Source organism: Rhodamnia argentea, chromosome 1 (genome assembly GCF_020921035.1).
Source record: "Rhodamnia argentea isolate NSW1041297 chromosome 1, ASM2092103v1, whole genome shotgun sequence".
Taxonomy (NCBI): Eukaryota; Viridiplantae; Streptophyta; class Magnoliopsida; order Myrtales; family Myrtaceae; genus Rhodamnia; species Rhodamnia argentea.
In genome coordinates, this window is record NC_063150.1 from 4,602,717 (window position 1) to 4,616,141 (window position 13,425).

Consider the following 13,425-nt stretch of genomic DNA (forward strand, 5'->3'; position numbering starts at 1 on the left):
CGCTTGGTCACAGCGTATTCTACAAAGTAAATGCTGGACAACGTTGCTTTCTGCATCTGATTTTATAATCCCACTTTACCAGCAGTCTAAATTCTGGATACATCTCTACATCGGTCCGGGTCCGCGCATCTTCTCGACAATGTGCTTTTTTTTCTCTTCGATACGACGTTCGAGTTTCTCGCCCATCTTTTTCCCCAGATCGAGCATCCTTGCTCTTGTTCCCATCCTCTTTGGCCTTGTGTCGTCGTGTTCCACCGTCTGATCTTGATTGTCTGATATACTTACGGACCTCAACGGCGAACCAGTCAGTGGAGTCTCTCCATTCCGTCGGAAGTCATCCCGGGGCTCATAATTCAGTAACAATGGCGTCTTCAATTCTTGTGGAGATATGCTCCGCTCTTGAAGGTTGCTTGCATTTGTAGGTCCCGGTGACTCTGAGGGTTCGCTGGTTGATGTCAGCTCAGGCTCTGCGTTGTTTAGCATTTGCTGCTGCTTGCTTTCAGAATGACCACTCGATGGTTGCCTACTTAAGTCAGTCTTCGGTTTCGCCTCAATGGGTTGAGAGCAGGGCTTCTCCATCATGGGCATCAGATCTTTGGTGCCTTCTTGATTAAGCCACATGAAAGGAGCAGCTTTTCGTGGAACCCAGTCATTCTTTTCTGCTAGCATCCATGGAATGCATAGACTCTCGCGGTTAGGAAGCACCATGGTTTCGCGTATCGAGGCCTATACATTACGAGAGGAAACAAGTCAGGAATGCCCCCGAACTTTCCTGTATATGCACTTAGCTGGGCAGAACTACTAGAAAAAGAGCACTTGAATAACTCCTAATGCCAATATTAGAAAAAGATGCAGAGCAAAAGAGCTAGGATATATTCCATGTCCGAACGTGCTTACTCTCTTTTTGCGCTCAGAATGCATATGCAGCCTAAATATATATAGCAGAGTGAGCAACAATGCCCAACTAAAATTATCCACACCAGGGAACCGGGTAAGAAGTTCAAGCACAGTTTAGCCAGAAAAGGGTTAATCGTAACTCTCTCTATCATGTGGAGAGAGACAGAAGGAAATTGTGGATCCTCAAGAAATGGGCACACATATACCTATAGTTTCAAGGCAAGTCCTTATCCATCAATTGGCAAAGCTAGAGCGCAACCTTGATGTGAACTCAAATTTACAAATTCCAACATGAAGGAAGGAAAAATGAAACAAACTTCAGACCGAAAACCAAATCCGAAGTTGTCAACCTGCCTAATGCGACCCTTGAAAGTTAAGCTGAAGTTTTAGTCCAATATAAAACTGAAATGTTAATGCAATACAAAGCCACAGATTATAATCCCCATTCTACTGCATTTTAGAAAGTCGACCAATACGTTAACAATTTAATACTGCAGTAAACAAAATTCCATCAATTATCTTCACAAAATATAAGAACATGAAAGAAGTGCGGCTGAGAAAGTCAATACCTTGAAACGGTTTATAAGGAATGAAGCAATGCGTGCACTAGTGATTTTGTGTTCACCAACAGATGAGTCCAGGTTAAAATCTATTTCAGGCATTGACGAGAAACCAAACCACAGTTGATCCGAAGGGGGAGGCTTTATCTGCACCCGCAGCGTTCCTCGAAGAGAAGCCACCTTAATCCGCAAAGTTAATGGCACCTTAGATTGGAAATTATCAGTCAGTTTGAAGTCAATACCTGTATAAATGGGAGCAATAACTCTTAAAAGGAGCAAGGAGGCCACTTTATGTAGCACAATCTTGTTTTTCGGTTTTGGTAAACATTGTTCACTCTTTTATGACGCTAGTCATTAAGACAATCAAAAAGTGCAACTGCCAGCTCAACCAAGAGTACCAACCTGTGAGACATGTTTGGCAATTGTATTTAGAATAGACTTCCACCTGGACTTGTGAGTTGCTGACACATTGCTCTTAGAGTTCTTCATTCCCTCTGATAAAAAGATATATGAAGCTACGTTAGTTCCAAATCCATTGTGGCAAAATAACACTGAGAATATCATTACCAGATCAACTAAGCAAAAAGTTCAAAATACCATCTAAAAAAAACTGAGTACCCATGCAGAATCAGACGACATGAGAAGAGACACTCTATAATGTACAGAGATAAACATAAGTTCCCAGACCTTAAAACATTGAAAGAATACAAGAAGCAGAAAAGGATTCACTCAAGAGACCAATTGGCTTCAAGGGATATAGAAAGCTACCTAGTTCAGTAAATAGCTCCACCCATATATATTTTCCTTCTTAATGAACTCTGTTAAACATTGCCTTTATATACATCAAAGGATATGATTGTCTCTGTTAGTGGACTAAAAGCTTGTGAATCGGTCCTCACATACTCTTAATTCTCAACCTTACCCTCTAGAAATCCCTCACCCTCAAAATAACTTCTTGCATATCAGCACTAGCAATAGATGGGATTACGATTACGATTATCATGCATGTTTATGAGGAGTGAGGACAAGTTGTTGCTCCATTAAAAAGCTTCCTTCAAGCTTCTTCAAAGCATTAATACCAGATGACCCAGCGATAATACTCTTAAGGTAAAGAGAAAGGAAACGATAATTCTGAATTTAAAACCAAGGTACCTTCGCTTAACAGACAACATGAAACCCCTAGAGAAGATTTTTTATACTGACCTAGTTTATGATCTGATTCACCCTTCTTCTCTGATGCATCATCGCCCCCTTCAGAAAGATTCAGCTGTTTTCCAAAATACTCAAAACCTTCAAGAAGATCTGGTGAGACTTCTTCAGAGTTTGATATATCATTCTGAAGATATAATTCATGGACCTCTATTCTTGTTTCGATGTCCAATATCGCACCACCAGAATATTCAACATCTACTTCAAAAGCCCAGATGTCACTGATGCCCTGGGGAACAATCCTCATGCCATGGATATGAGGAGGGAGATTTCCGGTTTCAATATCAGTGCATAAGACTTCTCCAATATAACTGGGAGTCCTCATATTGGACAGAGTCCTCTGCCAATCAAATTGTTAAAGGAATAGAATGAGCAATGTTTGTACTTGCATGTGTAATACAGGATAGAGAGAGTCTAGCATCCATAGATCTTTCGTTCAATGAAGGAAAGAAGAAGAATGAAGTCATCACCCTTTGTGATGAGACAAGATCCTCAATATAACAATTTGACTTTGTTAGATGAACTCCTGCCCTAGCTTTTTCTGCTGTGATTGCTTCTCATACTTTTCAAGGAAAAACTCATGGAGATATGGGGATACAAGTAATGCAAGCATCCATGGCAACTTCAACGGACCCATGAAACCCCAACCAAGAAAGTGAATGGAGTCAAAGATGTCGCTAGCTTTCAACAATAACTACATTTATTCATACTCTCCTGCGCAAATGTTGGAATAGAACTTGTGCCCCGTAATTGGGGCTCAACTCAATTTCGTATTTGCGGAGGGGGTTAAGATAGGATGAGGGACCGAACAGTCCAGGAAAGGAAATTGACAGGGATCTAACCAAATATACAGTTACCTTCTTTTCATTTTTTTAATAGCTTGGGCATTTATATAGAATTTGGAGGGGTACATCCATGCAAAACAGGTTGAGAGTATTCTAGCATGATCAGCGGTTGTTTAGCTTTTGGCCTTTCGAGATGATGTCTGAAAATATTCAGAAATTGGGTCCATACATATTCTGATTTAGAAGGCAAGGACACTGGTCAATGTTCCCAGCCTAGCATTAGGAACATGTATTAGTCCAAGTACCTTCCTTGACAGAAAAGAAGTGTGATAGATATACCTTCAGAACAGAAGCCATAAAAGCATTTCCTACAACTACACATGACTGTTGAGAAGACACGGATCAACAAGCAAAGAAACACACAACAATACCCTGCACTTATCAAACTTCTCATAGATTACCTGAATTCTAGATTGTAACGATCTTTTAATATCTTCATTACTTTTGGCATCAAAGAAGAGCCGCGAAATTAGCAAGTTCCAACAATGTGTTCCCTCGTCTACTCTGAATTTGTCATCGGAATCAACATCAGAGACCACAGAGATATGACCCTGACTGCCTGAATGGGGTAAAGATAATGAATGTTGAGGAAGAGAAGCCCTTAATGAACCAGGAGCTGAAGTAGAATCTCGGTGATCAATAAGTCTCTCATTCATATTTCTTTCTTCGCGGCTAGATGATGAGACCCAAGATGACTTATTCTCTATGCCAGCCTTAGACACCTTCCTTGCAAATTTTTTCCAGAACAAACGAACCCTTGAGGAAGGACCATCAGTAATATTTTCCCTATCTATCGACTCAGCATAGACTGGTGAAGGAGTTTTCATAAACGATGGATATTCTTCGCGTAAAGATACCAAGTAACTCTTAAATTTGCCATCCAACATGGAAAACCAGGTAAGTCTTTTTCTGTCATCACATGAGGCAAGACGAAGGGCTTTGCACCACGACTCCTTCTCCCAAGAAGTCTCGAGATAAATGTAAAAGACCTTGCTGCCTTTATAGAGTGCGGCGCTTGTACTTTCCAGTTTGATAGGGAACCTTTTGGCCCTGCGAATACAACTTAATCATGAGATCTTTATGTTTATTAAACCGATAATGCTACAAAACTGAAGGAAGTCTTCATCACATCTAAGACCCACACAAATACAGATGAATGACATGAGATTTCCATGATCGCATGGAACTTTCGACTGACGAAGCACAGACAGAACTAGCATATCATAGTGAAAGGGATAGGTAATGTCACCTAGTAACCAAAAGTATCACAAAGATGTTGCAATTACTATAGAGTAGTTTATACACCCACATTGTGCTTAAATAATGCAGCTATAAAAGCTCATCAAATGGTGGAAAAAAGAGCTGCACCAACTGTGGGTGCGATGCTTCTCTTTATTAACCTTGTACAAGTAACCTTGTGATTTGACATTGTAAGTGATGGCACTCCAGGGGCACATTTCCCAGGTATATACGTCAATATACTTACTAAAAGCCGGGAAATAAATCAACACTTTTATGCAATAGTGGAAACTAAATATAGCGTCCTCTTCCAGCTGGACTAAGTAGAAACCATGCAACAAATAAGAACCAATTGATATCTTAGGACAAAAGAAGTGGAGCAAAAGTTTAAGGTTCACTGTATATAATTGTCAAAGACAGCACTCATCAGAAGCGGAAAATATATGGTGGGAAATACACAAGTATTGATGTGCTAATCGTTGAAAAGTAACATTCACCAGAATCAGGAAAAACACAAAGGCCAGATACAAAGCTGGGGAGCATCTATTGGCTTTTGGAGAGATGTGTATATGTTATTCCATCCAGGAGGCAAGAGAAGGAAAGATACCATTTTCTAGAAGGTAGGTCTGTTGCCGAAACGGCCTCAATCACACACCCCGTCAACTCTATAGTAGTGGGAGAACCGTCTGCTTCTGTCAAAATGAGCAAATGGTCCTTGATTACAGCATGCTTTCGAACAGGTGAAACCTCCAAAAAATCCTTTTTCTTCTTTTGCTCACGCTGTACTTTCTCTATGCGACTTTTTGGAACTCTTTCTGGCTCAAGAACCCAAACATCCCCCTGCAACACAGACAGTGAGTTAACAAGGTAAATAAACAAACTAGCAGAGTCTCCAACCTGGAAAAAAAGTGTCCCCCTTTCACTATACAATTACAAGAGTTGCACTGAAGAAAGATCAATTAGTTGCTAAAACGTTGAAGCATTATCCAGGAGGATAAACTCAAGCATGGCATAATCATTATCTATTTTAGTCCATGTCCCTATAGCTCAAAACAAAGAGGATGAACGTTAGACAAGATTAGATACAACAAAAAGCTATATGTGGTGTTACACCCAAGCTCTATAGGGCGTGTTTTGCGACATACACTATGGCAACAGTAATATTGTAGCATGCCCGTATGCATTTATAAAATTATTAGAGTTATCCACTGGGAAACAAAAAAGCTAGTAGGATTAAACTTCTCTAAAAAACAGTAACCCTTCTTCTTCTTCTTCACCTACAGATGTAGCAGGGATGGGCAACATTATGAGTATTTACTGTCGAATTGTGTCATGCCTTGTAAAAACCCTGGGGAAACCAAACAATTGCATAAGGCGTGCTACCTTTATATTCAGCTACAGCTCCCATTACAGGCTCTCGAGACTCTTCTCTCCATTCATCTTAAGGACATATAAAATGGATGCCAATATGACATTAGCAAACAGAGGTGAATTCATCATGAGCGAATTTTCGAACCCGTGCCCGTGCACCGAGCTCGTGGAGCTCCTAATTCTACATGCATCACCCAATCCTCCGTCATTTTAGGAGGATGGAGCAATATCTTCTACCAGCTAATCAAACAAGCATAACACAGCAATGATCGAAAAACGAAAGAGAAAATGAAAGACGCCGGAACCCAAGAACATGCCGTACCTGCTTGCGGCGAGCAAAATCGAGCGATAGCTGGTGATCGACGTCGTGGCCCGCCGGCTGAGACGCTTCCGACTTCCCAACCTTCCGGCTCAACCGATTGACCAAGACCAAAAACGCCAGGACTTCGACCGCGATTATCGCGATTGCCCCGACGACGAACCCGGCCAGGAACACAGCGAGCACCAGCACCATGTCCAATTCTCAGAACTCCGATTCCAGCTCCAAACTTCGATTTGGCGAGCCCGATTCGCTCACTCGCTCCGATCATAAAAGCCGGAGCAGCATCATTTGCAGAGAGAGAGAGAGACACACACACACACGTTATACAGTGGTCTCAGTTGCGGACCAGTTGGGAAGAATCCGATGCCGGAGCTTTCGGGAGAGCTGCAGTGGAGTGAGAATGGATTCAATCTCGGAGAAAAGCGGGGAGAGAGAGAGAGAGAGAGAAAGAGAGATTTCAAAGGCGCGTGAGAACGGTGGGATGTTGACGGCGACTCTGGGGCCCGCCACCTAACATGGAGGAACGAACCCGTTACGATGTGGCTCCTCCTCTTCTTCTCCTCCTTCCTCTCCTTCCACCCAATTTTCTTATTATTTTATTTTTGTTTTTTTTTACTCCTTTTATGCCAGGAGGAAAATAAAACGAAAAAGCGGGTAATTCTTCAGCCACGGGAGACGAGAATTTTTAAGGTTGCGTTAGGGCAAGTACGCACTCGGTCTTTTCTGCAGAATCTTTAGAACCTTGCGAGAATAACCGAGAACGTAACTGTTCTCGGACTGACTGATTGGAAATATATGTCCGAACGTGAGCTTCGGCTTTCCGGAGGGTCCCCCCCCCTCCCCACAATTTGCAGGCTGCCAAAAAAAAAAAAAAAATTTACTTCCGAGTTCCCTGACCGTGGACTCGGGCTAGGAGGGGCCGAGCGAGACGTGACGGAGATGAAACTCGCTGAGTGTTGGGAGATCTTGGTCGGGAAGTGTAGATGGTCCGTAAGATGACTAGTATTTGCCGATAGCAAAAGCAAAGGAAAACTACGTGGACAAACTTTAATAATTACATTGCACATTGGATTGAATTTCAGAAACTATTTGGCTCATTTTCTCCTAAGAAGTAAAGGCGCAAGTTGCATAAATAATTGCCAATGCCTGGATGAAATATGGATGTGCATGATTCGGGCCGGTTCGGGCCCAATATAGAATCGAGGACTAGACATGTAGTCCCAGTTCCCAAATTTTTGGGACCATGGACCGGACCAGACTGGGTCCAGCAATCCGGCCATAGGGTGACCGCTAACACTAACTACTTATAGAAATCTAAACCTTAGATCTAAACGAACAACGTTCAATCTCAACCATCCAACCTAATAAGCATACACATGACCATCAAAACCACCATCATATGAGTATTTATAATCCTCAAATAACGAAAAAAATACTAAATTAAAAGGAAAAGCACTTAAAACAATCGAGATGGGATTATGCTCCTACATCATTCTCCTCGAGTTGGAAAGAATCAAGCTCAAAGTGAGATTACACTTGTACTTCATTGAATCCAAGTGCAAACAAAATAATGAGTTTGCATAATATAGTAAAGACAAAACATAGATTGAGTCAAGAAAAAACACGATCGAAAACCGCATATTGACAAATACGGTCTGAGGCTGCGTTGCGAAGGCAAGACGCGAGCATCAAGCAAGACGAGATGAGTGAGTATCAAGTAGAAGGTGAAAAAATTAGGTTAACTAATTCTTCAAAAATTTCTAATTTTTTTTTCTAATTATGTATATATTCTGGGTGGTCCGATCTAGTTCCATCTACCATTGAATTGGAGACCGAACAGCCACCCTCGGGGATCGGACCAACTCGGCCGGTCCGGTCCAATTTGCTCATTTCACTAAACACTCCCACTCATTTCACTTTGCAGCACCAATAATAACGTTGGTCACTAGCTCTCCCTCTCAATCATTTCGTGATATGTCAAATCATAGAATTGATCTTGAAAATATCGTTGTCGCACGAAACTAACTATTGTGTTGTCATGCATCTAATCTGCCAGTCATGTGATAAATTGAGTGGCAAAGAAAGCCATTTAGTTGAAGTCCTCGCCTTGGCGTCGAGCATCCATTTCAGTGATAATTCCTTTTTTTTTTTTATCGATGTTCAGGAAGTTTCCAGTTCGATTTCTGTCTCGAAGAAGGATGATTTGACAAGACAATATCCATTGATCTCTTGCCTTTGGTGAAGCTGTGTGGACAGGCATTCCATGATCATCTTCTTCGTTGAAACGCATGAACCTCGAAACCAGTCATGGCTGTCGTCGTCGAATCTTTAAGACCATGCTCGGTCAAATTGGGAACGAGAATAGTATTGGAGAATGATGAGCACTGGACTGGGCCGACCTGGCTTGCCTTGGGGATCAAGTCGCGTCTGCTAAAATGCGCTTAGAAAAAGCCCATCGTCGCCCCGAATTCCAATTCGTCGTCAGACATCCCAAAGCAAGAGCGTGCTTTCTTCAATCTCCGACCAATTTGATCAATCATCATCTTCAAGCACGAACCAGACCCAAATTCTCCGATCAGATCCTTAACCCATCTCCGATTCGACCGAATTGAATCCGCCGCCATGTCCGTCGCCAATCCCAATCGAACCCTGATCCCCACTCTCTCCGCCTCCTCCTTCTTCTTCGTCTTGCTGTTTCTGCTTCATCCTCATCTTCAGCTCGCACATGCCAAGAAGCCCCACGCCATCGCCTTCCGATCCCCTGGCCTCTACCCGGAAGCCATGGCCTGGGACCCGTCCGCCCAGCACTTCCTCGTCGGCTCCCTCCGAAGCCGCTCCATCCACGCCGTCTCCGACGCCGGCGTCGTCGAGGACCTCATCCGCGACGACTCCCTGCCCCCCAACTCCACCATCCTCGGCGTCGCCGTCGACCGCCCCCGCAACCGCCTCCTCGCGGTCGTCCACTCCGTCGCCCCCCTCCCGCCCTTCAACGCCCTCGCCGCCTACGACCTCCGCTCCCGGGACCGCCTCTTCCTCTCCCTCCTCCCCTCCTCCCCATCCGGCGGCGAAGACCGCGCGAACGACGTCGCCGTCGATTTCGCCGGCAACGCCTACGTCACCAACTCCTTCGCCGACCTCATCTGGAAGGTCAGCCCCGACGGGGCCGCCTCGATCTTCTCCAGATCCCCGGCGTTCACCTCGTACCCCGTGGACCGCGACGCGCCGCACAGCTACTGCGGCCTCAACGGCATCGCCCACGTCAGCAGGGGGTACCTCCTGGTGGTGCAGTCCAACACGGGGAAGATGTACAAGGTGGACGCGGAGGACGGCACGGCGAGGGCCGTCCTTCTCAACAGGGACCTGCCGCTGGCCGACGACGTGGTGGTGCGGAGGGACGGGGTGGTGCTGGTGGTGTCGATGAACAAGCTGTGGTTCCTGAAGAGCGACGACGGGTGGGGGGAAGGGGTGGTGTACGATGAGGCGGCGCTGGACGTGGAGAGGTTCCCGACGTCCGTCGCGGTGGGGGCGGAGGAGAGGGCGTACGTGCTGTACGGGCACGTGCTGGAGGGTTGGTCGGCGGGGGAGGCGGGGAGGGAGTGGTTCGGGATCGAGGAGGTGAGGTCGGAGAGGGAGAGCAAGGAGGAGAAGGTGTGGATATACGTGGTATTGGGCCTGGGCTTGGCTTACTTCATGTTCTGGAGGTTTCAGATGAAGAAGCTCGTGACCAACATGAACAAAAAGACCAATTAGCCCCCCTCCCACTTCTCATTTTTCATGTAATGTCCTTTTCTTTTTTTTTAAGGTTTTGGTTTTTTTGTTGTTGTAATCCTGGATTTGGCTGATTAGATTTGGTTCTGTGGAGGAGTGATTTAGTGGAAATGCATAGCACGTTGGGTTTTTGTTCCAAGTTTGGATCCTGTGCCAATTAATTGTGATAAGGCTCACCTAAAATGACAACTCCTACGCTTTCCAATCTTCCCGTCCCCAAGATGGAGACGCGGCTCGTTTGTTCAAATTGACCCCCCAACAAAGAATTATCATTGGTGCTATAATTCGATTTTTGGCCGAATATTCTCTAGCTATTCGATTGCGGAAACGAAATTGAGAAATGGAAATGACGAACCAAATTTATTTCATCTCTAGAGTACCGTCGGGTCATCGGCATCACCGTTAATTAATCAAACTCGAATTTTGATTGGATCTCTATGGTTTTTCCTCCCTCTTTGTCTTGTCTCTTCCTCATCTCCAACTTCAGCAAATACTTTCCGAGTTTGATTGCCTTCTGATCACTGGGCCCCTACGTCGAAGGCAATGCATGTTATGAGGTGTCCCGCCGATTCCTCGTCGGCTCTGTCCACTTTGTCTACTCCTTTAGCGTTGTCAAGACGCTCGCGACCACTCCCTCCCCCTCCCCTCCCTGAAGACCCCCCTTCTCCACTGCCTCCTCTCCGTGGTCATGCCATCCCCCCGTTCAACGCCTTTGCCGTTTACGACCTTTGCTCCATGCCTTTTCCTCTCCCCTCTCCCTCCCTCCTGCTCCTGCCCCTCCTCTGTCCACGTTGCGAACGTCGCTGTCGCCCCCGCCGGCGACACCTATGTCACCAACTCCTTCGTAAATCTCATATGCAAAGTCGGCCCCGACAGAGAGGCCTTGATGTTCTCACGTTCCCCTACGTTTGCTTCCTTCCCGCCAACCCGTACAACTACATCGGCCTTAATGACGGTGTTGATGAGAGGTTGCTGTCCATGCCAACACGGGAAAGATACATGGTATAATAACATGATCTGATGAGGGCAGGCAGCCAACGTCGGGGTCATGGGTCTCGAACAAAGAGCGACTCCTAATGGGCTTCTAGGATAGCTAAAGAGGTATAAATAAATCGTATTGCACATCGAACATAGGAGAGCAAGCCTAAGATGTATACTTATGGAGGAGCATTTTGACGCAATGACAAACTTTGCTTCGGAACTCCAAAGTTAAGCAGGCTTATGTCAGGGTACATGGGAGACCTCCAAAGCAAGTGTCTGTATAAGACAAAATCATGAGATTCTTTATGAGGCGGGTCCGATTCATTATGGATTGGGCCAATCTCAATTATAAATTTGATGGCATATGCTCATTCGTTGTATGTTGGGCCGACCTCAATTATAGATTTGATGGGTTATGCGAGACTTCATTGTCATTTAGCGATCATATGTTACTTGTGTAGTTGTCCACACTAGGTCCCATGCAAGTATTTTTCTCCCTTTGTCTCCTTTTGATTAGCCATTGTGTGATTGCCATCATCAAGCAATTTAGCTAATTACTAGGACTAATTCCACTAGTAATCTATGTACTCGTGCAAATCTCTCTCTCTCTCTCTCTCTCTCACGCAACGCAGGGACCACTAAAGCAACCACCACCGTCGGGGACTTCAACCATGTCGACGGCAGCAACATTGATAGAGTCTCCATGTCTCCCTCTCTCGCAACTGCGGCGCAATAAAAAATGTGAAGTTTACGACATGATATTCCGATCGAACGAGTTCACATAAGGCAAGAAATGTAGAGAAATAAGTATTTGGGATTAAATTGAGCATAAAAATGTAGACGAATCATTTTGAATCTCGCTAAAATAATACGGAGATTAGATATTGTTACCACCAAAATTGTGGTGGAACATCATTGTCAATACCTTAAGTTGTAATGCCCTCGTTGCACCATGAGCTACCCAAATATAGCTGTAGAAGAACAAGATTTTAACGGTCCCCATTGACTGTGCGCGGTTTACAGTTTCAATTAAGACAAAACTTCCAAGAAGGGAATCAATCAATGCTGGTTTCATGGGGGGCACATGCCCGGATTGCACATGTGTGACAATTTCTAATCTTGGTATAACCAGACCACCTGCCTTTGGTCTGTGCAAAATGGTTCTAGTTTTAGTCAGCAAAACTTTAGGATTAGGTAAAATGATTTATTGCGGGTCCGACCGATGCAATGCGACGACTCGCCGTTTATTTGACGGAAGAGATGGACTTAGTTTAGCGCGCGAAAACATACCCCCAAGATGTCGTCTAACAGCATGTCCTGATACAAGTGCAATTTGTGCACTTGTATGCGGAGATGATGACCACTATGCGTGGGGAAAAAATATGATGATCGAATGGAAAGAAATGGAATCAGAGTTTGAGGCATGACAACATTCTTTTTAAAGAATTATTTGTCCTATAATGTTGCTAATGGTTGCCAACACAAATCCTCTAAGAGTAATGAGAATATCATATAGTAATTCTGATATTTCAAGAACTCTCAGAGAGAAACAATTGAAAATACGACTGTATTTCTCTTGAAAAGAAAAAGAAAAAAGAAGTTGAAGTTGAGAATTGAATAGAAATGTTCAATAATTCATTGCAAAAATCTTTGAGACAGACACAACCTTTTGAAGGTTAAGAAGTTATGTTCGAATAGACCCAACCTGCCAAAAGTTAAACAATTATGTCCAAACAAAACACAACTTTCCATGAAAAATATAAATTCGGACACACCTCTTCAGAAGTTGTAAGAGTCCTTTGTGAACAGTTACATTGTTTCAAGATGGTACAATGATTGTTTTATAATTGTGATTAATGAATGAAAAATAATAATTATTGATTAGAGTCAAATTTAGTCTACACGCGCGCTCTCACATCTTTTCGATATGGGACAAGACAACTCTTAGTTTGTTTTACAAACAAGAAACCTACACAACGTACTATTCTAGATTTAACAGAGTTGAAGTTTGGAAATCAAACGATGCAAAATAGAGGTTACCAAACTTTTTTCAAATCACATATAAAACAGAAATTTTAGTACGCGATAGGTTTTGCTTGGCAAAAAATAGATGAACATTAAATTTTACGATGCATGATGGGATTATAAATTGTGTCAATCATGATTTGAGAGTGTTAAGGCTTACATTTAAGCTCGAGTTAAGTATTAATTGTCTTTATTTTATAGACAAATA

At 43.7% G+C, this 13,425-nt stretch overlaps 2 protein-coding genes across 2 annotated transcripts; one reads left to right on the forward strand and one right to left on the reverse strand.

The window, feature by feature from the left end:
- Positions 1-34: 34 nt before the first annotated feature.
- LOC115757267 (testis-expressed protein 2-like) lies at positions 35-6,953 on the reverse strand. The gene is made up of 7 exons (XM_030697436.2): positions 6,444-6,953; positions 5,358-5,590; positions 3,913-4,561; positions 2,661-3,006; positions 1,860-1,951; positions 1,467-1,661; positions 35-726 (listed from the first exon to the last, which is right to left on the reverse strand). The coding sequence occupies exons 1-7, from the start codon at positions 6,633-6,635 to the stop codon at positions 106-108; spliced, it is 2,328 nt and encodes a 775-aa protein (XP_030553296.1). The 5' UTR covers positions 6,636-6,953; the 3' UTR covers positions 35-105.
- Positions 6,954-8,971: 2,018 nt separating this feature from the next.
- Positions 8,972-10,347, forward strand: LOC115757272. Its single transcript, XM_030697443.2, has one exon. The coding sequence runs from the start codon at positions 9,066-9,068 to the stop codon at positions 10,191-10,193; it is 1,128 nt and encodes a 375-aa protein (XP_030553303.1). The 5' UTR covers positions 8,972-9,065; the 3' UTR covers positions 10,194-10,347.
- The last annotated feature ends 3,078 nt before the right edge of the window (positions 10,348-13,425 follow it).